Source organism: Lagopus leucura, unplaced genomic scaffold (genome assembly GCF_019238085.1).
Source record: "Lagopus leucura isolate 7727_CA_CO unplaced genomic scaffold, USGS_WTPT01 Super-Scaffold_100021, whole genome shotgun sequence".
Lineage (NCBI taxonomy): Eukaryota > Metazoa > Chordata > Aves > Galliformes > Phasianidae > Lagopus > Lagopus leucura.
Window position 1 is genome coordinate 2,119,329 of NW_024962274.1, and position 27,771 is coordinate 2,147,099.

The 27,771-nt window shown below is 41.8% G+C and overlaps 2 protein-coding genes across 6 annotated transcripts in view; one reads left to right on the forward strand and one right to left on the reverse strand.

Annotated features, from left to right (window-relative positions):
- The window catches only part of OSTN (osteocrin), a 48,790-nt gene extending 33,315 nt beyond the window's left edge, over positions 1-15,475 (forward strand). The window contains exons 1-5 of one of the 4 annotated variants that reach the window (XM_042878602.1): positions 3,609-3,685; positions 10,491-10,589; positions 12,465-12,682; positions 14,738-14,834; positions 15,118-15,475. In XM_042878602.1, coding sequence (XP_042734536.1) covers positions 10,491-10,589; positions 12,465-12,682; positions 14,738-14,822 — 402 coding nt within the window. In that variant the 5' untranslated portion in view covers positions 3,609-3,685 and the 3' untranslated portion in view covers positions 14,823-14,834; positions 15,118-15,475. Of the gene's footprint in view, positions 1-3,608; positions 3,686-10,278; positions 10,367-10,490; positions 10,590-12,464; positions 12,683-14,737; positions 14,835-15,117 lie in introns of those variants that run through there. The other 3 variants (XM_042878598.1, XM_042878599.1, XM_042878600.1) reach the window with 3 other exon arrangements.
- A 3,017-nt stretch (positions 15,476-18,492) lies between these two features.
- UTS2B (urotensin 2B) lies at positions 18,493-25,392 on the reverse strand. 2 transcript variants are annotated; one of them, XM_042878396.1, is made up of 5 exons: positions 25,201-25,392; positions 23,215-23,313; positions 21,257-21,294; positions 20,626-20,719; positions 18,493-19,098 (listed from the first exon to the last, which is right to left on the reverse strand). In XM_042878396.1, the coding sequence occupies exons 1-5, from the start codon at positions 25,322-25,324 to the stop codon at positions 19,073-19,075; spliced, it is 381 nt and encodes a 126-aa protein (XP_042734330.1). In that variant the 5' UTR covers positions 25,325-25,392; the 3' UTR covers positions 18,493-19,072. The 2 variants fall into 2 exon arrangements, with proteins under 2 accessions (XP_042734330.1, XP_042734329.1); XM_042878395.1 differs by having other exon boundaries at positions 25,171-25,392.
- Positions 25,393-27,771: the final 2,379 nt, after the last annotated feature.

The window sequence follows — 27,771 nt, forward strand, 5'->3', positions numbered from 1 at the left end:
GTACAATCAGTACTGGCGAGTACCTAGCTTGTAAAGATCAGTTCTAAGGAAAAGCAGTTGTAGTTTTCATTCGAAAAGAAAAGGAATATTTGATTATTTCTTAGGTTTTTGGGACAAACCTGTCAAAACTGGATAAAAAATCCATTTTTCTAACTTTCATGTTGTTCTTATTTCCCAGACAAAAACCAGAATTATATTTCTAATACAAGACTGTACTTCTAATAACAAATGCATCATTCCCTGAAATAGTCTCAACAATCCACGTAGTGAGTCCCATGCTTTTGCTTCATGGAAATTCAATAAAAAATTAGTAAGGACAAATCTGTCGCTTTGGCCATAACACCTTCTAGATCCAGCACTATTTGTGTTGATCTATAAATGACAGATATGTGACCTTATGAGAGTAACCTGTGACCAATGAGAGGATGACATGACTTGGAGAGGCTGGCGGGTAGGGTGCCCGTGAGACACTAAGAGCACTTCTGCAACTTGGACCAGCATGGTCTGACATTACTGGCACATGTTTTAGTGGGAGAAGGAGAAGTTTAAAGGTGCAATACAGCAAAACCAGCAAGCATATGTCACCGTATTTGCATATCATTCCTAAAGCTTTAAAGACAAGGACTGACAAACCCAAATATAGTTTCCACTGGCAAGGCTGATGAAAGCAAGGGCAAGATTGCACAACGCTTATATAAGTGAACCCTTACTAACGCCAGTTCTTGAGTTAAATAAGACCTTGTCTACTGAAGAAATTAGGGAATTTTTGAGTCTTTTCAGTTGATTTGCCTTCCCTCCTCCAATTTATTTTTATTTTCTTCATAGAGAAAATCTAATTTCGTTTGTTCACTTGAATTTAAGATCATAAAATTCCTACCAAACTCCTGGTTGCCCTAACTTAGCTAAGTGTGTTGGAAGTATAATTAAACCTCAGCAAAGTTGAGGACATCTGTTCCTTGGGCACTCTGCCAGCTAAGTAACCACCATACACATTTTTCATTATCTGGGAAGCTTCTTTATCAGCTTTCTCCAGAAGGTGTCAAAAAGATATCTGTAAGTTGTTGCTAAATTGAAGTCACTTGCTATTTGATGACTGTTAACACTCTATACTTTCTTTTTCCCCCTAGAAAAAAAACCACAAATGGTGAGTGCAGGTAACTATTCTGAGGTCATCAGCAGCCCATGAAGATGGCTGATTACTCACATCTGAGTCTCTTTCACCTCCTGGTCAGAGCTGATGATAGTTATGTGTATCAGCATCCATTTCAGAAATCTTTTAGACTGTGTGCTTTTATAGGAAGAGAAGAGCGATCAATTCATGTTGAATTAGAGGAAGTGTATATCACTTACCAAAAAGGAAGACCCACAACCTCGTGGTAGTTCCAAGTAGTAAAAAAGTAATTGAAGCTTTATTACCAGATTATCAATTAGCAGAGAGCCTGAAAGAAAATCTTAATACCCGATCTTGGACTTCTCATGCTCTTGGAGTCAAAGCAACTGGCAACGTGGCTGCATTTCTCCTGCTCTTTCCTGAGCCCAGCATCCTCCTGTCTTGTGAGGCACTGAGCCTCAGCCATTCTCCAGGTTTCCCCCGAGCAACCTGATTTAAATCAGATCTGGAGGTTGGTGGCTCTGCCTGTGGTAGGGGGTTTGGAACTTGATGATCCTTGGGGTCGCTTTGCACCCAAGCCATTCTACAATTCTGTGATTTGTTGTGAAATACTGAAATGCATAAGTTGCAAGCATTCAATGGTCTGTTCTCAGTTTACTCATGTTGGTACAGCCTGTGTCTCTTATCAGCCCTACCCATACTAAGCAGAACGGAGCCCTGCAGAGACCTAACTTGAGATAGAACCTGTAAAATCTCCCTCAGAAGTAAATGCTGGCAAGTGCTGCCTTGTGTTTGTCCAACATGAGAAAGAGAAGAAAGAAGCTGAGTGCATAGGACTGCAGTTGCTGCTTGGCAAAACCTCACAATCATATATAGCAAAGTTACCCCATTGATCTAATAATAACTTGTTATTACACCATGGTTACCTTTTTTTTCTGAGATCCTGCCCGTGTGTTTTATGCAGATCAATCAAGTACTGCCATGTTTTTAGGCTCTAGCATCTCAATGTAGGTAGCTGTATAAAACTAAGACAGGTCCAGTTCTTTCCCAATGGCAGCGTTTTGGGCTGTTTCATCAGTTTGGTGTTTTGCTCTGTGCTTACCATTCTGCTGCAGTGCTAGTAACCACAGGGACCCATTTAGACTTCTGTGGTGGCTATTATTATTTTGTTATACCCCACAATGGAAAACAGTCCCAGCCTACATGCTCCAGCATGGTGTGGATGCTCCTATGGCTATGCATATTTTGTAGCACTTGACTCACTCATACTCAAAGATCTGTGTGTTCTGAGAAATGCTGTAAAAATAATTCCCTTGTCTTCTGGGGCTGCAATTTGTATTGTCTTCATGATCTAAACAAGGCTCTCTTTCTGTGTTTACTTTTTCCTTTTTTTTTTTCTTTTTTTTTTTTTCCCCTTGATTCCTCAGTTGGAGTGTGGTGGAAACATTCTCTGCAGTGAAGAATCCTGATTTGGCACTTTATGGCAGCTCTGCAAAATTCTGCTGCCATCTTTGTCTGGAAAAATGAGCTGTATTAAAAAAAAACAACCAACCAACCAAACAAACAAACAAAAAAAAACCCCAAAACCAAACCTTTTATTTTTTTCTAATCACTCCAATCAAGACAGATGATGAAATCAAAGGTGTAGCTCCCTGGCTGGTGTTTTTTTGCCGTGTAATGCAAAGCAACATTTGAAATTTCCTTTTACTCTCTGTTGGTTATAGCAAGTGCTTTTGGAAAGTCAAACTATTTTAAAAGTACTGCGCCTACCTGTTGAGAGAATAAAGTCATTGTGAACAAACTAATGAGTCCACACAGCTTGGAATTGTAGTCCCCCAGATTAGTCCATAATTTCTATGTGCATTAGTTAAGAAATGAGATAAACTCATTCCTAGTGTACAGGCAAAGAAGAAAATAAAAGGTCCTCTGCTGCTGCTTAGGGAAGATTCTTCCGTAGCTCACACAACAGTGATTTCAATAGCTGAAATAGCGTGTCTGAAAGACTTCAGTTCTAGTAAGCTGCTTTACAAAAGCACACTCCTTTTCTACTGCTTATCTCATGCTACTTAATTTCTTCCTGAACTAGGTACTCTTTCTGTAAAGTTATTTCTGTTGTGCCCAGGGAGTACAGTTAAAATATATGTATATTTAAAGTCATTAGGTTTCTCTACTGCAGTTTGTAGAAAGGAGGGGTTAGAGGAATGGTGATGCTGCGGAAAATATTGCCACTTTCATGGCTGTCTCATATTCTGAAAGAAAGAAAAAAACACACAAAACTACACACAACAGAAGTCGAGACCTTTAATTATAACCTAATCATCTTCATCAGAGCAATAAATATAACAAATGTGAGGCAAGAATGTGTGTGAGAGTGCAAGACAGAGAAAGGTTTAGGGCAAGGATCAGTGGAAAATCTTTAGAAATGATGTAAGAGAAAGCAAAGGCAGGGATTGGAGTTTGTAGCCTACAGCAGAGACTATAAAAACTCTGAAAGAAAGCTGAACATTAGGGATAAGTTAGGGAGAAGAACATTGCAGGACCATTAAGGTTGGGATTGCTTGTATCCAATGCAAGGTAAGATGAGTGAGGACAGAGAGGTTTGGGATATTTTCTGTGTCTCTGTGCTCTGTTTACTTCTCTAGTTTCTTGCTTTCTATGCTTTCCTCTTTTTACTTTTTCTCCTATTTTTTCACACTAACAGGCATGCACAAAGTACATACATGCCCATGTCAGATGGGAGAAGTGCAGCTTCTTTTTCCAGTTTGAGATTAGGGTAACAAGATGCCTATCACCTAGTATTTTTGGTACTAGAACGGAACTAATAATATCCTGTGGAAACTTATTTCTTTCAGTTAATCAGCCAATATTTAAACAAGATGTGTCTGCGTTTTACAACACCGACTAGTTGCTTTCATGCCTTTCGCAGTGCTTCTGCAGCAAACTGCTGTCTGGTTTTATTGTTATGGATTTGCTTGTGTATGTTATTGTCAAATACATATTAATTCTTAAAATATACTGAAAAGCCATGACAGAATAATTCCTTTGCATTAGTGTATGTCATACACAGTAGATAAGTTAGCAGCGTGCAGTATGTTGCAAAATACAATGTATACCATTGATTTAGGGAAATATTTTTTCTTTAATTTATGAATCTGCCAAAAGGTTTTTGTTATGTCCCCTATGAGATAAATGAGCCAGATTCTGCCACATTTCTGCAGTAACAGAATAATCCTGCAAAAACATTCCTACACTGACAGAGTAGTTATCATTATCCAGTGATCTGATTACTTCAGCTTCGTACCACTGTAAGTGAAGTCAGACTCTGATTCAGTGATAGTCATTGTAATTTCTCCATTCTGGGTTCAAAACTATTTCACCACTTCTTTTTGCCTCCCAGACTGGAGTCATGCAAGTAAATACATGTGCATAATCTTTGGTTTAGATGTCCAGAGGCTACTGTGAAGTTCAGATCCCACTAATTTTTGAAGCACAAACACACGCTGCCTTCAGCTTTCCTTACTTGGCTTTTCAGTCTGGAGTGACTGTCCTCATGGGGAGTGCAGAGCTGAAAGCTGAGCAACTGTGAGGATGTTTTGTGCCCCTGCCCATTGATTCACTTAGGAAGCCAGGGACAGATGATTATGCTTACCTGTCTCTGCTCACCTGTATCCAAATTGCAGCTTGGCTTACTTTCCTTGTAAAACACTTCAAGCATCCTGAGGAGTAGAAGGCAAGCAAACAAACAAAACAACAGTGTAAATGATGGGAAAGCTGCAAAACCAGGTATTCTTTAGTATTTATGAATACCTACCATGCTGCTTTCAGCAGGCTTGGGCTTGGTTTTCACTTTTCAAATGAATGACAGGAGTATCTCTCTGGGCTTTTTAAGGTGTACATTTAAAAATTTGAACCAGATGAGAGTTGTAAGAACTCTCTTGATGGACCCTGCCAAAATTGCAAGTGGTTGCAGCTTCCCTTTTCTTGTTGGTCAACCCAAAGAAACAGATTAATCTCTAATTTCCCTTTGCAATTCATCTTCATCAAGTAATTGAATTTTCTTCTTCTTACGTGAATACCCTTGATCAGAACATTTAAAAGCTTTTATCCAGTAAATCAGTGTCAGGGTTTGATTCTCTTGTTAGCAAATTCCAATGCCATTCTTGTCTCTTAAGACATTATCTCAAAGGCACATCTTGAAGGTTATTTTTACTGGCCTTGAAGTGGCCTATGTCTTTGTATTGGTAATATATTCTGATAATATGCTCTTCATACCAGGTATAAAAATCCATTTATGACTCCAATGCCGTTAGGGAAAAAAAATGCTTTTTCCAAAAGTAGAAAAACAACAATATATTTCTCAATTTTTATTGATACAGTACTTATTTTTATTTTAATTGCTGATAATGGCACTCCAACAACAAAGTTTTTAGTTCTCATGCTAAAGATGAAGGAAGAAAACTAAATGTGAAGTTTCTGGAAACATTAGGAAGAGTTGGTGAGTTCAGTCAGTAAATATATAAATGATTTAGGGCTGAGAGTTTGTTGGCAATGAAGAATAATCTAATAATGTTTTGTTTTCCATTGTGCATACCAAGAATACTCACTCAACCATCTCACTTAGGAAAGGTGGAAATAGACTCTTCTCATTAACAGATGTTTTCTTATAATTCAAGTGTCCTTCTTATCTGATAGTCTCTGGGCTCCTAGATGTGTTCTGTCACTCTAATTGTGCCTACTGCTTCCTGGTCTCCTACTTTTATGGTCTTGAAATGAGCTGGGAGGTTTTTAATTGCTAAAATGCGCTGCTAGAAATGGAAATGTAGTCAGTTTTGTAAGATGTCCAACTTGTCTCCTTCCCACCCATTCCAAGGAAATTTGTCCCTGTTTGTTCCATTGGGTTTCATTCTCTTTCTACAAACAAGGAGGTGAGGACCACAACTGACTTTTTCCACTAGTGTTTTTCCACCTGTGTCAGTTAAATTTATCCTGACAGGGCAGTATTCATTTTGCGGCACAAGCATTTGTTCACTTTCCATACTCTGTGTGGAAACCAAGGTGCCACATCTTCAGCCTTTCTTCTTCTGAGTGGTGTGATTCATGTGCTGTCCCATACACTGAGCCTGCTGTGGGCAGGGACCCAACCACCTCAGAAACTGTAAAGGTGACAGAAACAGCTGTTTATGTGAGCATCCACCAACAGCATCTGCTTCTCCCAGAAGAACAACTGTCAGTAAGTGCATCTGCATTTTTGATGGAAACTTCAGTAGAATGAAGGCTGGGATAACTTGTGATGGTATGAAAACTCTGGTAGTTCGGGCCCAACACTGAAAATTGTATCATTAAGATGGAAATAATTGTTAAAACGAAGGTTTTGAAAAATAATGACTGATCCCAAATGCCTTCTTGAGAAATCTTTATAGAATTTCATTTTCAGAAAGTGGAGCATTCTTGTCCCCAAAATATTGTCAGACCAAATGTTTTGTTTGGGGCACAGGTTATACCCAAATAGCTTCTAAGAATCACTGGTCTTAAACCTCTTGCACAAGTTCAGGAATTTTACATTCTCTGTGTTTGCATCAGATGAAATCTGCCTGCAACTATTTATCTACGTAGTTGGGAAACTGAGAATAGAGGGGGATTGACATTGTAGAATTTGACAAGTGTCTGTGCTATATATCTAATAAATTGTATAGAATTGCTTAGAAATCTAAACCTACTCCAGGAAACACATTACTAATAACATGCCTGCATTTCATTATGTGACAAAGTCCCATGTCCCTTGCCTCAGTGTCTTGCTTCAGTATCTTTTTAGAAAGCAGTATGTAAGAAGTGCTCTGTATCTCATCTGTGGGATGAGAACAAAAACAACACTCTAACCTATCTTTGGACTCTGCTATTTTTCTGAGGGTAGGATATATTTTGATTTTTCTCACTTTTCTTTGATATTCACGTGACTAGAAAATTATGCTTGAGATAAACACTGTCCCTTAGGAGTTTCTGGAAGCGCTAGGATTGCTGCTATGCACATATTTTTGGCTTTGTGGTAATGAAAATGCTCAAAGGATCCATCATACAGCTTTTAAAAGTAGGGCAAATTGGTTTCAGCAGGAACAGGCTTATTCTCAGAGTTTCACAGAGGCTATTAATAAATTGTTCTTATGGCAAAATACTCACCATCATGATTTTATTTATAAGGGAGATTGCCATGAGGGGTCTGGTCTGAAGCTGATGAGACCGCTCTTAAGACTTGATGATGATGGAACCTGCATAGCATCACAGACCTTCCCAGCTATTGGGTGGTGAAGGTTTCCCAACACCATTCCAGTGCTCACACAGGAGAATGACTGCAGTTCTAATGAGTCCTACTGCCAGGAGTTCTCCTGTGCCCAGGGGACAGTTGGGGCTTGGCTCTGTGCGTATGTACAGCACAAAGCCTCACGTCTCCTGGGCTCAGCCACATCATGCTCCTTGCAACAGCAAGGTCCTCATTTGCAGGTGAGCTTGGATGTGTCCCATGTTGGTGTTGTGACAGCAAGCAGAGCATAGTCATCAATATATGGTGGCAGCTGAAGTGAAAGATTACAGTGCAAGGCATGATGTCTTGCCTAGGCTCTCTTGCTAACAAGCCAGCAAGAAAAATAAAGCTCTTGTGATTTATTCTTGCAGGATAATCTCTGTAGTAATGTGAAATATGATAGTTCAAATGGGTAAGAGCAATGACAGCTGTTATTGTTTTTGACAGGCAATGGGTTTGGAGCTTGGTGACAAATTGCACGCTGTCTGGGCTTTGTTCAACCCACTTATCTTCAGGATGTCATTTTTTTTTATTTTTTATTTTTGAAGGGGGTGTTGTCTTTTTTTTTTTTTTTTTTTTTGTTAAAGAAAAACATCTTTTAAGTCCTTTGTTTTGAGGTTGGAGACATAAAGTTTCTGTTTGGTAAAGAATTTTGCTTTTTTGTGATCTTGGAAAAAGGTTCTACACAGATTCCTTAAAAAAAACAAAAAGGGTTTGAAGGTTTATCCTGCTTTGATAAGGTAAAATAACATTGTCTCTTTTATCTTTAATTGTATTTTAATTGGACCTGCAACAAAGATACTTATTTGTATAAGGAATTTGAGTTTTGACACATTTCAAGCTAAAGCATCGTTATCACTAAAGCACATAAATATGTCTGAATTTCAGACTTGCAATTACATTTAGTGAATGTTAAACCCTATTTTATGTCAGATAACACCAGGCCAGACCCTGAAATACTGAAGACACAGAACAACACCCCAGTCCCATGATGTATCTGTGCAAAACCAGTGGAAAAATGATGGAAGAGAAGGAGGCTGAATTGCTCCTTTTTCCTACTATGGTCACACTGCTACACGGCAATCCAGCACAACTGGACATTATTGGACTTAGTTTTGCTCCCTTTTAAACCAGTGATATTGCTTCTCAGCTACTGATTTCCATTGGAGCTAAAGCCAAGTTTCAAGTCCTTACAATTTCCTCTGCTTCTAATTTCACTGGCGTCGAGTTCTGACCAGTTAATCAAATGTCTTTTGTGTTGCAGGTGCCTTAATGTTTATTTTGATTAGTGTACTAGCTGCTATTTTTAGCTCTTTGGTCCTAGGGATGAATGAATACCAGCACAGACTTTAAACCATGATAAACATGTGTTTTTAACCTTGCCATTTATTTTTATGTCTCTGTATCCAAATAATCAGGATGTGGTTACCTGTGAAGGTAGTAGACTACTACTTAGAATTTCAATGCACACCCACGTACAAAAATATACATTGTAGAGGGCCAGAGCTTTAAAAACACCAAGCCAAACCCTTGTCTGGCTTTAATGGCTTTTCATATCAAACTGAAGGATGGTGTTACCACCTGGTTTGCTGCTTTGGCTTTGTCCTTTGATTCCAGTAAGCTTAGTCTGCTCACTGGAGAGATTTGCTCCATACAGATTAATCAGCTGCTTTCTTCCTGGCTAGAACAGCCCCTCATGAACAGTACAAAGAAGATACGTGTAATGGGCTAACCAGATAACAGAAGCACACACAAAACTTACTAGAAAGAAAAACAAGCAAGAAACAGAGCTTTGAGAAAAAGCATAAATGTTATATGTTGTTAAAACTGGATTCCAAGCACTTTTGTAGCTTCTCTCTTTTGTAGTGTGGGAAAAAAGTAGAAAGCCAAATACTTTTTACCATGTGTTCTCTAAATGAGCTTATGAGAGATTTGCTAAGCAAATGATAAAACAAACGCTGTATATCATAGAAATGCATTCATACATCCTTTCTTTTCTTGCTTTTGCCAAGAGAAAGGTCAGCAAAGAGCAGTAGAAGCAGACTTGAATTCTTCTCTGGGGCTGAACCTGGTAACAAATCAGCAAATTAGCAGGTATCTTGGCTCTAGAGGCCTTAGCCTAGCTCTTACTAACATCAGCTGAAAGATTCCCACCTGGTCACGTTGGAGGCATGTCAAGTTTTAAATGCTAGATCCAGTCAAGGACTGAAACAACATTAGCCTAAATCCACAGCTGAAGAAATGCCTGCATCTTCCTGATTCTGCCAAAATTTGAACCTTTTCACCTTACTTTGATGCTCTGCAGGCATCAAAATGCTGCTGGGGAGATCTGTGATTTCTGTAACAGCTTTAGGAAGCTGTCCTGAGTTTGGAGTGGCTCATGGCCACCTCTGCTTTCCAACTCACCTGGTTTTAACACAAGTTTGCATTCATTACTCCCTCCACTGCAAGGATGGCACAATTGTGCAGAAAGAAATTAAAAGCTTTTCAGGGTCCTAACAGAGCAGAAATCTGATTTTGTACCCATCAACGAAGGACACTCAGTGCTATCTGGTTACTGTTTTTCACACCGTGGCCTTGTAAGGTGTGATATATTAACAACTATGGCACAGATTTTTCCTTTCACTTCTTAAGGGTCTTTGAGGAAGGTGTTCTCTTCTTGTCTTTTCACCGTCAATCTGTATAAATTTTCACGACTGTTTGCTACCTGCTGTCTCTCTCTGGGGATGTGGCTATGGAGCCATTGTATAGGAAGTGCTGAATCACGGCTCTGATTGATCACCTGAGGTGAGCAGTGAGTCAGCCACAGGAGCACAGGTGAAGGCAATTCACCTGTGCTGCTGGAAGGAGTGGAGCCTGGTTGTGCCTCTCCTAGACCCATTTAAGAGCCGACTACCAGTGGAGAAGGATCTCTTCTGGAGATCCCTCCTTTGGAGTTTTACAGCAAGCCTAGGACACGGGTAAGCATTCTGTCTATTCTCTTTTGGTATAACAACCTGCTTAGCCAAACTGTCTGGTATATTTCATAATTATATCATCTGTGCATTCATTGATTATACAGCCATTAACTGTTCTCTGTTGCAGATGCTGCAGTTCCAGCTTGTTGTGGTCCATCTGGCTCTTGTCATCACCCTGCTGCAGTGGCATTCTAACTCAGTGCTCCTTGCAGAGGCAGCTCCAGAGGTAGGTCATTTCTGGTCGTTGTCACATAACACTACTCTTTATAGGTTGCTCCTGGCTGCTATGTGTGCAAGATACTGTGATATCCAAACAGTACTGAAAGGGAAATAGTGTGTATTGATTCTGCAAGGGACAAAGGGAGCAAGACAGCTTCCCCAGTGAAAAGAGCAGTGTAAATTGCATGGCTCTCAGAGGACAGACCAAACGAAGCCTCATCCTGATTCATGCAGACTCTCCTGAAACACAGTAGGATTTCCATGTGTAAAAACACTTTCTGATGACTTCAGAGAGAGAGCTCCTAGCAGGGGGAAATGGGATGCTGGGAGGGGGGTAATAAGCTAAGACTGAAAGGAAAGTTTCCCTCTTTCTTAAAAAACAAATAATAATGTGAATTGGAACTACAAGGAGAGCTCTGATAGAACACTGCCTGCATAAAACTTAACAGTTAAAGGAAGTACAAGAGCCAGGAGAGAGAAGGGTCAGAGAAACTTGCCTAATTTGGCAAAGGAAAACAGTGGGCACAATGGGAGAGCTCCTGTCTCTAGCTTCATCTGGTAGGATATGCAGGGATTGCATCTGAAAATGCTTCTAGTCCACTCTCTTTTAAGTCACCTTGTCCTAAAACAGATGTGGCAGCAAAGATGTTTGTGTAATGGTTGCATGTCATAAAAATCAAAGGTCTAAAAGTTTAAATGGAGTAGCACTGTTTGACTGTGTGGTGTTTTATAGTTCAGTTTAGGAGTTAGATGCATACTGACAAATACTTCTCTTCTGCCTTGCACACTGTCTTCAAGTGAGCATGCTTTGATTATACAAAATAATACTGGTTATAGAAAATAGGGCTTGGAGGGATCCATTCCTTGTACCAGCTGCTATTCTGATGCCACAAAGACCTGATATCTTGTCTCTGTCAATGACAAATGTTTGTGAAGTGAGTGTAAGAGCACAGCATCTTTGGAGACTTCCTGATCCAGATTCTGTGTTGGATCAGGGTGTTCTTTTAGCTGCTGATGGAGCCAGAATGTCTTTAAAGCAGTTTAAAATCTTGCTATCTGTGACATCCTTAGACAATGCATTCTACTTCATTTTGTGTTTTAAAAAAGTAACTCCTCATTTATTTTAAATCTAGTGAATTCAGCTAAAGAAAGGGGGAACTGTTGGCTGTTTTTTGTTTTAAGAAATTGCTAATTTTGCTAGTCCTTACTTGACTCTTTGCTGTTCTTAAGTTTTTCAACCCTCTGTTTTACCCTCACCCCAACACTCATTTCTTTGCTCATCTATGAAGTTGTGCTTTGTCCAGTGACTCACCATAAGAAAACCTTTGTCTACTTCTGATTACCATTTAACAGTCTCTTTACTTTTTGCAATTTCATAATACCCTTTCAAAGATTAAATGAGTAGAAGCACACTTAGTACTCAAGAGCAGAGGATATATTTTGCCATCCACTTTCAAGCATTATTGCATTATTGTAGATATTTATTGCCCCTAATTGTAAGGGTGAGGTTTTTTTTGTTGTTGGTTTTTTTTGAAGGTACAGTTCTGTTTCAGACCTTTATGAAAGTTTTATAACCCTGAAAAAGAACAGAAATAACCGTTTAGTAGCACTTGCAACTGAAAGAAGGGAAAATCAGAGGGCGATTTGAGAACCTTCATGAAATTACTGTTGCATCGTTGCTCCTCCTCATATAAAGGTCAGAGTTTTATACGATCCATCCCTGGTTATACTCATCAGCAGTAGGAAGTGCCACCACCACAACCGTGGCGTGGACCATTACTACTGTCCACAAGCATATTACATCATATTACTCCTTTGATTAGAATGCGCCTGAAATCATTTTTCTTCAGCAACAAACTAACATTGCTGTTTTTTTCTGCAGTCATTGGACCCTTCTGCTGCTCTGGACATGGCAGTGCATCCTACTGCCAGTGAGGAGAAGTCAGCCTCCAGCCTGGCAGCCAAACTGCTCCTTCTTGATGAACTGGTGTCTCTGGAGAACGATGTGACTGAGACAAAGAAGAAAAGGAGTTTTCCAGGATTTGGTTCCCCAATCGACAGAATTTCTGCGACATCTGTGGACGCTAAAGGCAAACAGAGGTAAAGAACTGGGCCCTACCAGTGATAAAGGTGGGAGAAAGCTGTTGATATGTCGTCCTGGCTGCAAATGATGTAGCTTTAGCCACTAACAATTTTATTGCAGTTGTGAGATACGTCTGATCAGGGTATCAGAAACTCTTCAGAGATCATTCTGGCTGCATGACATATAGTTCTTCAGCTGTGATGGATAGTATACGCAGTAGTTCATTTATCCTTGAAGTGTCATCTGGATAACAAAGAACATTCAAGGACATGAGTATTTGCTCACAGCAACAGAAAGAAATGTACCAAAAAAAAAAAAGCAGTTTAAAGCTAGTTTCTTGGTCCTGAAATTATTTAAAGCCAATGTATGCCTGAAGTTCAAAAGCAAAAGAGACAGAGGTGAAGAGAAGGTTTGGTGGTGCACATCTGGAATTTTGGGATGAAGAACATATTGTAAAAATGGACAGTCAGGGTACAGAATGGTCTTCCAAGGAGAAAAGCTTCAAGATCTTGGTCAACTTATAACAAGTCAGGCTTTAATCAATACAGCAGTACACCATTACCTCCACAGTACAAGTTAGGAGATAAGTATGTTTTTAACTGAGGGCTGAAGAACAACTTGGTACAGGTGGTGAAAGTCTGAGGCAAAGCAGGCGGTGATGTTCACCATGCCTGAAGGAGCTGAGTTGTCTTATTCCCTCCTTCTGCTGCTGGATGGAATCCCCCCATCTGTAATGTATTTAATAACATGCTTAAAGCTTAATCTGGAAATGGGAAGTACTCCCAAAAGCCAGTCAACGTATCAGTTATTTTTTTGTTGTGCTTTTTTCTTCTCTTGTGCTTCTTGTCATTTTTCTATTTATTCATCCAGCCTGCTAGTAGAATTTTTTGAATATAACTAAAAATGGTAAAGTATAAAGTTTTGAAGTCAAGTAGAACTATTTATCTGTGTATCACTTTGAGACAACAATATCAGTTTTGATTACTTTTTGGCACATGGCTGGCATGTGGAAAGATACCCTGGAATTCTTAACTTTTTATGTATATATTATTGTTAAGAGAGGGCACTTGAAATGGAATACATCACTTTACCTTTAGTAAGTGCTGAAATTGGTACAGTGTCATTTGGAAGGCAGAAAGGGAGCAGCAGACAAGACAGTGTAAGTGGATTGTCCTGCTATGGCTACAGATGGCCACCAGAGGGGAAGCTCAGCCACAGAACCTCTCAGGCTGCTCAGCCTTTCTTGTTGATGTGATTTTACAATTTTACTGTTTAACTGCAGACCACGGCAATACTGCAACCAATGCATATGCAGAATGCATCTCTTGTAAACCAGCCTGTGTTGTTACAGGGGGGCTGTAAGAAGGAAGAGGACAGACTCTTTAACAGGATCTGTTGAGATAGAACAAGGGGGAATGGTTTCCTGTGAAGAGGGGAGATTTAGATTGGGTGTAAGGAAAAAGGGATTGGTTTGTTTTACGTTGAGGGTGGTGAGACACTGGCACAGGTTGCCCGGAGAGGTGATGGTACCCCATCCCTGCAGACACTCAAGGTCAGGTTGGGTGGGGTTCTGAGCTGGGGATGGAGCTGTGGGTGTCCCTGTTCAGTGGAGGGAGTTGAACCAGATGTCTTTTAAGGGGTCCCTTCCAACTCAAGTGGTTCAATGCCTCTTTTTATCAGATCAGGCTCAGTACGACTTCAGCAGCCTCGGTCCCACTTGCATCACCTTATGCCTAATCTGTGTTGGAAAGAGTACTGCCTGTGGGGTGATGAACTGTGTAAAAGTGTTTGATAGATAGGATTTGGGGAAAGGGTTCTGCGGGATTAAAATGGGGTAGTGCTTCAGTGCTAGTCTGTAAAGCAGGTGCCACTTATATCCATTAATTTTTAAGAGAAGTATTTTATTTTTAAGCTCTCACATCTTCAGCTGCTGCTGCACAGCTGTTCTGTCTGAATGGTAAAATTGTGAGTGGGATGAATGGAGGAATCAAAGATGTAGTAACGCTTTTGGTTATTCCTATGATGTCTTTCCATAATTCTTTCCCTCCTTCTTTCCCATTTTCCCCTTGCAGGAAAGTAGTTGAGCTGCCTAAGAGACGGTTTGGAGTTCCTCTTGATCGGATCGGAATGAGTCGTCTTGGCAACACCAAGGGTTAGCAGTTCCTGCAAGTAAGCCAAAGTGTCCGGGTGTGCGCAGGTTGGAGAGCCCCCCCTGCTCTTAATCACATGGAAATGCTCAGGTCATGCCAGTGGGTTTGGAAAGGGAGCCTTGAGGAAGGAGGGCTTCTTCTATAACATGGATAGTGACACAGTTTCGTTTGAATCCTCTAAATCAGTACTGCTCCCTTTCAGGAAGTATTTATTAGCTTTTTCTTCTCCTTATGTTGTCTTTGTCTAATCCTTGCAGTTCTGATTTGAGAAGGCATAATGTTTGCTGCTTTTCTGCCTATAGGTTCTTCTGTTCTGAATGATTGATGCCATACAGGAAACATCACAGAAATGTGGAAGATGCATCAGAGCACATCTTGTCATTGACTAATGATTCAACACTCAAGGAATTGACCTCCTGCAAAACCTTCTTCACGTTGTGTTTTACAAACATTGCATTTACAAATAGTAACTAATTCAGTTCATCAGATCAGAATGCTCTCACAGCTGAGCACAGTGCCACTGATAGGAGGAGACAGAAAAAAATGCATGGTTTAATAGTATGGCATTTATGTCTTAAACCTGCAGAAATCCCTTCTCCTAGCAAAGACTGTTCGAATTTTTGGATTTAAAATAAAACTCTCTGAAAAGCCAACAGCAGTCCATGAAATGCAGGCAGTTTGCTTTGTGCATGTATTTCAAGAAGGTGTTTTTCTGTTAGATGAAGGGAGGATTTAATAGCTATGGGACAAATCCATATTGTATTTGAACTGCTGCTTGGGAGAAGACATTTACTGATATCATTAGGAGTTGATCTGAATAAGAAGAAAGAAAAAAATCTTAGGATTTGCTCTGATGCTTTTAACAGTCTTCCTTGCACCAAATTTAGAAATGTTTTCATTGTACAGCATATCCTGACATGTGGCGAGACTGTCAGCTTCCTCCTGTAAGCTAACAAATGCATTTCAGTCCTCCCTATGCATAACATAGGATAGTGTCCAAATATGAAGTCATCTACTTCCTAGGCCATCTGCATTGTATGCCTTATTTTAGTCTCTTGATGTGTGCATAGGGCATAATTGCATATGCAACTGTAAAAGTTCAAGCATTTCTTAGTCTGATAACGTGTAAACATGTGCCTGTTGTCTCTATTTCAATTCAGAGTAAAACAGGTTATCTTGAATTCTGCTTCATTGCTTTTCGCTTCTTTCCAGATCATGAAATACAGCTGAAAAGAGCTGTTGGCTGACATCTCAGTGCTCAGATTCCAAACTGATCTCTTCTAAACCTCCTTGTTAGACTGTAGTCTACATCAGCTAAATGCCTTGGATTGCTATTCCTGGGTATAAATAATCCTTAGAATTGCAAAAGATGATCCACAGAAAAAGGATTATTTAGGAATACAGTTTGCTTCTCTATCTTACCACATACTTACCCTGTGTTAGGCAGAGAGTTGCAATAAGGCAAGAGAGAGAAATAAGTGTTAATTTCCTGATCTAATGTGAGGCACCTGTCTGTCAGCTAACTGAATGAGTTCTTGAGATTAAAGCTGTTCTATGGTTTGGAACTTGGGCAATTGCCCCTGTTCAGGCTATAGTGGGCAATGAGGTTCCCATTCAGAAGGGCAGGCAGAATCCAGTGCATATCCCTGAGTCCCACTGTTCACTTTACCTTTAAGTTTGCAGATAAAGGATTTGGGACTGAGTGCTGATCTGAGATGAGGATTTTCTGTCTATGCTAGAAGCAAATCCACAAATGGACTCCAGCACAAGCTCAGTTCCCTGTCCTCTGGAGTCTACTGAAGCCACCTATCCTGAGCCTGCCCTGTAGTTCAGTAAACAGTTATCTTATTGCACTGAGCTCACCCAGACAGTCTGCAGATAATCTGATTGCCAAGCAGCCATATGTATGGGCTATGGGCAGATTATGTAAGTCATGTACTCCTGACCTCTCATATAGTTGTCTTTCAAAAGCAGCATGGACAGACTTATTGTAGGGCATATTTTGGAAGGCTTGCATCAGAGGGATCTAATGGTGACACATCTGATCTGCAAAGATACTGTTGGATAATTAAAGTATTTCACCAGTCACCTGGTATTAGTGTGGGCTTTAAATAAAGAGGGTTTTTAAAGCTTGTACTTGGATGCAGAAATGCTCTCCATCTGAAGGAAAACATGAAAGCAAGTCAGGACAGAGATCTCTGTGGTGGTGCTGCCTGAAACTGGGACCTGGAAGCTTCAAATCACTGCATGGGGAGAAAGCAATGGCCTTTCCATTCATCTGCCCATCCAAACACACTGCAGTCTCCTTTAACATCCATAAATTGACAGGTGCTGTTTAGAGTATGGTGATGTCTGAAGGGTTGGGTACCATGATTTGTTTTCAAATAATACTAGATAGATTCAGTTATCATGTGTAGTATGGAGGTCAACAAGAGGATATACAAGCAGGATATTGCCTGCTTGCAAATCTATTGTGATGCCTGTGAGGATTTTCTGTTAACAATTCAACATGCTCAAGTAGAATGCCTGAGGAAAATCCTTTAATTATTGCCAAACTTCAGTAAGTTTGACTGCCCAAGCATGGATGATGTGCAAACAGCCATAATGTAGAGGTGGCACCTGAGGAGAAGTTCTGTTCTGCATTTAGGAGGAAAGACAGGAGCCCTTGTTAATGGTGAGTCTAGTGAAGATGTCCCTACAGACTCTCTGAACTTGCAAATGAATTGCTTTCAGCATTGATGTTCAGCACTCCAGCAGAAGCAGCCAACATAGCAGCATGTAGGGAACATTTGAGTAGTCTGGGTACTGTGAGCTTAAAGGGAAGACATGCCCTTCTCTTAGCAACAGGCCTTACTGCATTTGTTGCTGTTGTGAGCGTATGTGAAGGTGTGTTTCCACTTAGCTTTTTCAGGTTCGCAAATGCAACACAAAAGGGGAAATTTCTTCTGAATCACTGCTTTTTTTTTTTTAGTGTAACGTGGTAATTGGTACTTTGGGAAAAGTAAAGTTCTGGATAATACATAGCATGCAAGCTGCAGTTAAATGACATGTCTACATAGGACTGGAGAGTCAGTTCAATTCTAGTGAAAATCAGTCCATGCTTTCACAGTGCCTACTGAATTCTGCTGTCATCTATACTGCTGGAAATCTCAAAGCAAACATCAATGGCTTCAAGATTTATTCTGAACTTAGACCTGTGGGGACATGATCCTTCTGCTTTGCAAGTGAACTTAGATAATGTGATTGTGATTGGTGGATTGTGATCGCTTCCTATAGGACAGGTGCAGAGAACTGACAGTTTGACAGTTGGATCAGATCAGTTGTTCTTAATGGTCTGTTTCAAACCTTATGATTCAGTCAATTCTGCAGTAGGAAAAACCGTCTAGATCTTTTTGGGGTAAAGTAGGTAGAAGTGAGTAGGGATGGTCCAGTCCCATGAGTACAGCAGTCCTCACACATGCCCATGTTGTGGCTAAAGAAAGGACATGCTCCTGAGGCATATTAAAACAAACCTGCCTTGCTCTAACAAGGTGTTTAATGGGAGCTTTATGATCCATTATGTAACCAGAGCCCACATCCATGGAAGTGTACTCCCCCTTTAGGCCACTGGAGGGAATGAGAAAGAAAACAGCGTGTGCTTCTGTGCAACAGAAGATCTTTATTGGAGTGACATCCAAAAGATCCAGACTTCTGTGCCCGTCCTCCCCCAAACCTACTGCATATGTTGGTGGGACATGACAAGGAACAACAGCTTTGGCTCAGCAAGCCAAGGCAGGCAGCCCTGAGCCCTCCCATTGCACCCAAACTGCCTTCCTTTCCTATCAGAGGGTGCTGGGGCTTCTGAGACCTGCTCATGGGACACAACAGAAAACCCAGGCCCCACTGTGAGCAACGTCTGCAAGTGGGCAGAGGGCCGAGCTCAGGGGGCTGGGTTGGTGTTTGGTGCCTTTGGAGACCTGGTGAGAAGGGCAAGAACGTATGGTGGCAGCAGTCTGAATGGTACAGCAAGTGAAGTTGGAGAACATCTTCCAAGCAGAAGACCTTGGAAGGTGAGGCCTGGAAAGAAGGAGCAGCAGTGGTGGCAGGGAGCTTCCTGCACCTATTGTGGTGCCTCTTAGACTTGGCTGTAGTGCAGTCACAGAGGGTGGCATCTAAGTTAGCAACGAGATGAGAGAACAGAACAAACTCTTAACACATTAACACCCAGCACGCAGTTTGGGGAAGGACCCATCTTCTTCTTCAAGTCCTAGCAAGCCTTCAGATGCAGTATTTCCAAAAGCAGGCTGGAGAGGAATACAAGAGAAGAGTTTTAGCATCCAAGAGACTTTTTTTTCCAACTTCCCATAGCTTCCTGGGGTTGGTTTCACAAGCCCAGTATCCTGAGAGATTTGGAGTGTTAAGAGTTCGTGTAACACTTCTAGAAGGTGATCCTTTCGGTTTCTTAAAGTAAAAAGAAGGGGTCATGATTTATAATGGTTTGCTGTTCCTTTTGCTCTCTTTCACTAATGTCAGGAATCAGCTTTTTCTTTCTTGTGTACTGGTACTACACATCAGTTCTGCAGCCTCTGAGTTGTGAGCAGGGCTTCTCACCCATGGCTGATGGGAAAAGCAGGATACTGACCTGGAAACACCTGATCTGGACCCTACAATTACTTTTAAAAGCTCAATCACTATAGCATTCTGCTTCCAGCTGTCTTCCAAACAACACTTACCACTGTGGGATCTTACAAGAAGAAAAATTAGGGAATTATGTGGATTTTGGTGTTGGAAAAAAGTAAGTGTATCGCCAGCCTGCCTGGTTCTTTGAACTCTGTACAGGTGTCAAGTGTGAGAAAGAATTTCAACTTGTTTTTTTGTAGGAGAAAACTTCTACTAAATCAGCAGTGCTCAGGCTGAGACACAGGCTCCTCCCAAAATGGATAGACAAGACAAAGGCACTCTGCTCTGTTTTCTGGCAGAATCTGATTTAAACCTGGCTGGGAGAAGCAGTTTTATGTACAGTTGATTCTCCCAGACTGGTGGGAGCATGAATGAGATAAGCCAAATTAATGACAGTCTCCAAGGTTGCTTACAAATTACAGATTGTCTAAGCATCACCTAAGCACATAAGCCAGCCTTGCACGGAGGGGGATGTTCCCTTGCCTGTCTGGCAGATTGTCAGCCTGCATGAGCACAGAGCATGTGGGGTAAGGGCAGAAGGAGCTCTTTTGGGGTGAGGCCAGATTTGCAACTAGTGATTACTGTTCTACACTGTCCCTGCTTTGTGAAGGAGTCCTCTGCTGCCAACATGAGCAGCATGTCCTTGCGCTCTTGGGCAGCCCTGCAGGAGTGCAAAGCTCCCAGGATGTGCTGCAGAGAACAGAGGGGCTGACTGGGGACACAGTAGCTCTTAGCTCCCTGCATTCATGCTTGATTTCCACATCCTTTTCTTTGCTTCTTTTCAGCAGCTCAAACAATTGCTGCTTTTTTCTCTGCAGGGAAGCAGTGACCTTGGTGGATGTGGATGCATGCAGGCCACATGCCTCATTATGCCTCCAGCACAAGCTTTGTGCCCTGCAGGAGAGTGAGGGGTGCCCTGTGGGGATATGTTCCTACTAAACTGCCCTCTGAATAGCTCCATAGTTATTCTCAGGCTGCTGCTCTAACTGCCTCTGGTGAGGTCCTGAGTGCCAATACACTCTATTCAGAGCGTGCTGGGGGCGTGCTTATTGTCACTGTTCTGCTACAGATAGGAAATGCTGGAACAGGGAGCTGGATGGGATGATTGCTGCCAGCCAGACCCATAGGCAGGCCTCTAACCCAACACTTACCACGTTTTTTGGGCTGGGATGCTGAGAGACTTTCCAAGGCATCAGCCACCTCTGACCCTTCCTCAGCTGAGAGCTGGTCCTTAAACTTCAACAGCTGTTGAGAAACAAACGCAGCAGTGAGCAACTGCTCTGTCAGGAGGACGGGACTCAACACATCAACACAACGTGGTAGAGGCAGGCTGTAGGCAGCCCTGCAGGCAGCACCCACAGGAGCAGGACTGTTTCAGGAGGATCTGCTCTTGGAGCACCTCCTTGTGTCCTCCTATCCACAGCTTTTGCTGACTTGCTTACTACGTGAAAGCCTGAAGTGTTTTGCCTCCACCTGCAGCTTCTCTTTTCTAGCAAACTGGGGAGGCTCAGGGCATGGGCTGCATCTGCCTCGCTGGTAGGGAACACAGAGAAGTGCCAGTTGGGGGAAGGCATGCAGGGGCCATGAATGCTGGAGCCCAGCATGGATAGAGGAAGCTGATGCAATGCACAGGCAGACACCAAGACTTGCCCTTCTCCTTCCGTCTTTCACGGGGATTTCTTTTAGCATCTGTTTTTTCTTGTTTTCTTTTTTTCCAACTTAGCTAGGGTATTATTTATGCAACAGTAGACGTGTATGTGTCTGTGCATTTGCTTCTCTCACCTGTTCAAAGTCGTCAAATTTCTTTGCCAGCTCCCAATCTGCAAAGGAAGAGAGTCACATTGGTAATTCCTAAAGCTCAGATCTGATGCAGTTTCTTCATATATGGTGGTGATGAGTTGATGGTTGGACTAGATGATCTTAGCAGTCTTTTCCAGCCTTATTGATTCTATGATATCTCCTGTCTATAGGTTGACAAGGAAAGACCCATTTACCCTTTAATTCCTGCCCAGCCTCTGCTGTGCCCTTCTCTGCTCAGCATCTGGATGCCAGGCACCATCTTCACGGATCATCAGGCTGAGTGCTGCACCAGGCTGTCTAAAGCCTGTGCACACAGATGGGCAAAGTGAGATGCCATGAGATGTCAGGGAGAGAGTCAGGTTCTGTGGACAGAATCTGAGGCTCCAGCTGAACTGGGTTAGCAATAGGAAAGCTGCAGGAGAGATTGTGGGTTTCCCATCTCACTCCTCTTGAAGGATGAGGGACACTATTCCAGGGCCAAGCTGAGCTTAAAAGCAGTTAATGATTTTGAATAAGATAGCTGAAACATTTTTGAAAGGAGAATACAAAGCCATCAGCTGCTTTGCAGTGCCAGTTTGTGAAAATATGCACTAAAATAAGCAGAAGAGACAGGAAATTGCTCAAGAATGTCTCTGTTCAGCCCAAGAGCCGAACACCAGCCCTGGGCTGTCCGTGCTGTCTGCTCCTGGCAGGGCAGTGGGTGTTGGTCTGCATCTCCTGGGGGATTTAGAATCTCATTCCCCTGACCTCAGATAAGGCTTCAGCACACATTGCCAGACTCAGGCTTTTTTTTAACATTTGAAACTAAGGAGAAAGGTGCCAAAAAAAGAGCTGCCTCCGTTCTCAGTTTCTCCTCCAAGAAAGGAACAGTTTAGTTGAAAACTACTGAATATTTTCTGATAGATATAAAACAGAAAAATCAGCAGTTCTTAAGTAAACCCGTCACACCAGAGTGTTGGGGCTATGGGCAGGTAGGGGGGCTCAGCTCCTTCCCTTGCTTTGCCAGCAACATCCACAGGCAGATTCCTCTTAAATGTGTCTTTATGCATCCATAAGTAAAAGGTGCCCCTTAAGAGCTTATCGTTATAATTGATTTTATTATTATTATTCTACACATTTTTGCCTCTTTCAGAATTTCAAGTGCTGATTTTGGCTCAACTTCCCACAAAGAGTAAGCTTGGCCAATGGCTGCTATGAATAGAAAATGAGCAGCGGTCGAAATTTGGAACGGATTATCTCAAGCAGAGGGAAGGAAGTTAATTTATGGAGGATGCTTTGAGAAACTGCCTGCTGTAAATCCTCTGTCTGTGCTCTGCTCAGAGATTCATTATATTCAATTGTCTGGCATAAAACGCAGCCTTTCCTCCAGGAGTAATAAGTGCAATAATCCATAAAGCAATCATAAAAATGTTATTTTTTGAATGCGTCCCCTTTGCAAGAAGAATGCCTTTGTTAGTGTAAAGACTTGATTTATTTGTATTTATCTATTTGTCCCTGGATTGTTTAACTACTGCCTCACTGCATTAACAAGGGGCTGGGGAGGAGCACTGAGTGATTTTGATTAATGGATTTCCATGGTAAAAAATTTTCTGAGCTTCATTCTCTGTTGTTTTTGCAGGGAAAATCAGCTTCCTGCCCTCAGACCACCACCCGTGGCCCAGCCCCTTCCCACACTGCAGTGGCCGTGGGAAGTTCTGACCTCGTTAATCCATTTGGTGTTTGCAATTGCTGTGTGCAGTGTCATGGAATGCCCAAGTTTCTCTTTAGAGAGCCTGAGTTTGGAGCCTGTCCCAACACACAGGATGGGCTTAAATTTGGTGTCTGTACATGTAACACAGAGAAAAATCTCGACCTCCTCTCTGCAAAAAATCTGAGTTGATTCCTTACATCCAAAGCATTCATACAGGAATGAAGCTTGATCTCCCATCCCCGTTGCTTACCAAAATTTCCTGGTGTCCTCCATGCAAACTTCTTATTAAGCAGAGGAAGCAGTGTGTCCTTGTGATTTGTATCTTCTCTCTCCGGAAGCACTCGGTTATCTGCAGCACATAAAACATGCCATTCTCAGTCTCTAGTGCCAAAACGGATGGACCCTCCATCCCCCAACATTAAGACAAAAATTAAGGCTAAGACCTCTTCTGCAAGCACTCCCCTTATTGCCCCATCATTCCATCCATCTCCCCAGGGCTGGTGGAGGTGGGAGATATTCCTTTTGTGTGCATGTAGCTGAAGAGCCGTGCAGCATTCCATCTAGCCCTGTGCTCACCCAGCGCTGGGGCTGAGCTCCCTGGCTGCCTGTAGTATTAAACGATTCATTTTGCTTATAGGCAAAGTGTGGAGGAGTTTAAAGCGAGCCTCTTTTTCTCCAAGGAATCCTCTTAATGGTTGCTGTCAGCCATGCCTAATTTCCTTCCCTGTTTTCCAGGAAAAATCCTCCCCAAACTGCTTTCCTGTAGCAATTTGGGCTTCTGTATGAGGCCCATTTTGGGAGCTTTCTCAGTGGTTTTTCTCTAGTGGTTGTGGCTATACCCTCAAATGAGTGGTTGTGAAGGTCAGGGCTTCAGCAGCATCTGATGGACACAAGGATCGGATGAGCAGACTGGACAAGGCTCTGGGATGCCTCCAGCTCTGCCAAACAGATTTCAAGGGGCATCTGGAACTTGTGTGGTGCATTCATTTTTGGGAGGAGCATAAAATCGCAGAGTGACCATTCCCCAAAATCTTTTGTCTAACTCCCACACCCAGACCTTGCCAAACCCTAGAATATGCCCACAAAATCCACATAAAATGCAAAGAAATGATGCAGAAAGACATTTTTTCTCTTCTCCTGGGATCTTCAGGACTTCACCTCAATCCCTTCAAGGAGATTAGAAGGGAGCAATGGGTCTCGGACAGCCATCAGACCTACATAGCTGTGATGAGATGAATGCAAATAATTGTGATACAGACAAAACAAAGCAATGTGACAGATGAGTCCCTGAGATGCTCAAGAGTGTGTGAGAATGCACCCCAAGGTGATGCTTCCAGTATATGTGTGGCTAGGTTTGCCCCCACCTAATGGTGCAGCTGAAACTGAGTGTGATTTCAGGAAACAAACCCGAGGAGCTGAGCAGGGCTATGCACTCTGTAAGACCTGCAGTTTGTGTGCTATAAACCTAAGCCTGAAAGACAGTTACAGTGTTCAAAGAGCCGCTTTTAGTCATCTGAGGGATTGGATACAGAAAAAAAAACCAACATATATATGTATAAACACTCTAGTAAAAACTAAACAGAAGCTGTATTTAGAGAAGGTGGCCTCAGGAATGTTTTGGTTGTCATTACAAAAATAAATAGGTGATATAAGAGGAAAAATCATTTGAAAAGCAGTGTTGTTTCCTAGCCTATATTTAGCCGCTTTAATTTTTTTCCTGCTGCCAAGTCTCTCTAAGAAAGAAGATTAATGATTGACATTTTCCTGTGGAATAAGTTCAAGCTAAGATTAATTTAAATTATGGGAGAAGAACATATAAACAGAAGTTTTGTGATTAAAAAAAGTTCAGCAGCACCCTACTCCTGACATTTAGGAGCTGTCACATCTCATATGCTACATATTTGGATTGCTACTCTCTGGTATTTTAATGTAATATCCTTGGAAATTTTCTCTCAGGAAGAAAGAAGAAAATACCGCTACCAGATTTCACCAGATCTGCTATTTTCATTGTTCAGCAGTGTGATATATGAATATGCGACCAGCCGCAGACCAGAAGTATGTGCTGATATGATCAAGTCCCTGGGTACTAGCCATGTTGACTGATTATTTAGTATAGCTCATGGTTGCTTTAATTTTCTTGCACGGATAAGCAAGTGTTGCATGGCCATGACAAGCAGCAAAGCAAAGCAAAAAGATAACGACCTACCTGTGTCATCTAGCCTGTATTCCAGCTTACCTAGTAGGAAAAAAGGCACTCCATGTGTAGATGGGACATACACAGTCATGGTCAAGATGGCTAGCATTCCGAGGGACAGCTGGATGGACCGCATCTTCTCCACGTACCCACCACCCGAAAGCATTCTTTCTTCAAGCACGGTGGAGGACTTCAATGCAACCCAGTGCCAGATGAGCTCACTTTTAAGAGGCAGTGGATGTGCCGCGATTGCAAATGGCCTTTGGAGGAGGGGAGAAAAATATCTCTTGAGATATAATTCAACCTGTCAATATGATTCACTCCTTTGGGAGTGGACAGAACAACCCAGTAACAGACGTCAGATGGAACCTGTTCAATATATCTCATATCAGATTGATCTAATGAATTTTGATGTTCCCACAGGCATGCCCTGTCCATGCACATTGATATACATTCCGTATGTACATCCATACGTACATACATTAAGAATATTCTTTCATGGCTGTAGCTTTAATGGAGTTCAGGCATGAGGACTTCCACATTAGCAGGGAAGATCTGTCTAACATACAAGTTGCCATATGTCACCAGTTTGGACAGAATCAGGTTAATGGGTTTTTGTAATTTATCATCACACTTTTTACTGCCTGTATTAATTAATGTGAGGTATAATGAGTGCTGAAATGCTGGGAAACAGAGGGGGAGAGCTCTTTCCATTTAAGTGATTGGAAGATATTGAGTGTGTCTCGCTCACAGTGACTTACAGCTTTGTCAACGGGAAAGGCATCACATCCTATTTTGGGATTGTGTCTGAGTGGGGGAGTGCAAATTTGGCAGCAGACATGGAATACATCAAGGATGGGCAACTGTCTTCTTTTTCTGGGGAAAAGAAGCGGAAGGCCAGATGCCAGTTCTGTCCACACAGCTATGTTTTATTAGTTTAGAGCAGAGTCGTGAGGCACATTGCACACATCCCATGTTTTCTCAGGACATCACCATGTCTTGGCTTGGCTTCTCTTTGCTGCTTGTCCATCACAATTAAGCAGGGACCTGCTACAAGTTTTCTATTACAACCTTGACAAGAAAAATGCTATCACAGTAACAGCGCTAGCCTTTCTTCTGCACTTCTGCTCCTTCTGCCAATCATCATCTGCAGCACTGAATCATTTGTACTATACTTTGGCCAAGCTCTGACTTGTACATGCACTCCCAGTGACTCATCTCTTGTGCTTTTTGGACACCACATCATGCCAGATCACCCAATACAGCTTCATCTGATGGTACCTACACTTCATCTTAAGTAAAAAATAATGTCTTTTCCTTGTTTGGGCTTTTGGCTTCTGATCCCTAACTTTCCTTTAAACTTGTTGAGCAGCTTAGATGGTTATAGGATGACTTGCCCTTTAATATTCCTTTTAATATTTATTTTTTAACTAAAAAATGGGGAGTCAAAGCTTAGATTTTTTGCAAGTGCCTATGAAGCTGAATGTGATCCTTCCATTAAAAAATGCTTTTCTACTGAAGAAATGGTCCCATTTTTTCTTCTATAGAGACAAGTAAAACCATCCTGTCTTTCCTCTCAGTCTTGTGAACCAACACTGTATCTTGAAGTACTACTCTTCTTTCTTCATAAAGTTCTCTTTGCACCGAAGGATGCCCACCTCCTACAGGGAGCACATTTCCAGACACCACTGTCCCTAAGCTATCCATGGCAAACTGGTTGGCGGTGGGCAGCCCCCAAGAAGCAGAGGCCATAACCTGGTGAGGTCCATCTTGCATGGGAGTGCAAGGTGGGCTGTAGTAGTTCTGACTCAAAACCATATTCTTAAGGAAAGCTAAGTGTCATTTTGCTTGATACTAAATGGTGTCCACATTTCTACCAGTCTGTGTTGAGACTGGCTGTGACATTGATTTTGCCTTGATATACTGATGGATTTCTCCATCACACCTAAGCCTTTGCAGAATCCACATATCTTGCTGTTTTTTTTTCCTACTTTCCTACATCATTGTTTATTGACAGGATCTTTCAGGAAGTTGGAGTTGGAAGAGCTCTGGGATTTTCTCTTTCACTGTAGAGAAAATTCAGTTCTGGGTCATTGCAACTGTTCAGATCCCAAAGCAACTTGCAAATGCAGTGTGCCAGTCCTTCCAAGAGAGTGCTGTGGGGAAAGTAGTGGACTGTCATTCTCCATTTACACAGTAAGAGGGGTGAGAGGTGGATGCTCTCAATGAGTGGGTAGAAAGATGCCTGACAGCCACTGCCAGATGCTAGTGACGTTTTGCATTTGTTGCAGTTGTGGGAGGATTGACTTGAGGCATTAGGTTTAATTAACACTCTCACCTAGTTAATATCTTTGCTTTTAGCCCATTTGTCTGAGTACTGAAAGTATTATTCCATGTAATTGTTCTTATATATTTTATTCCCAGTAGAAAAACAACACAGTCTCCATATTCTCTCAATTACTTCACTCAGCAGTAACATCTACTACATCCACTGAGCATGTGTCTACAGCTAAAACACATCAACAGCCCAAAGATGGGAGCTCTGTCCCTAACTTCCATTTACCTGAATCTCTTCATATAGAAGCTTCTCTTTACAGAAAGCTATGCAATTGT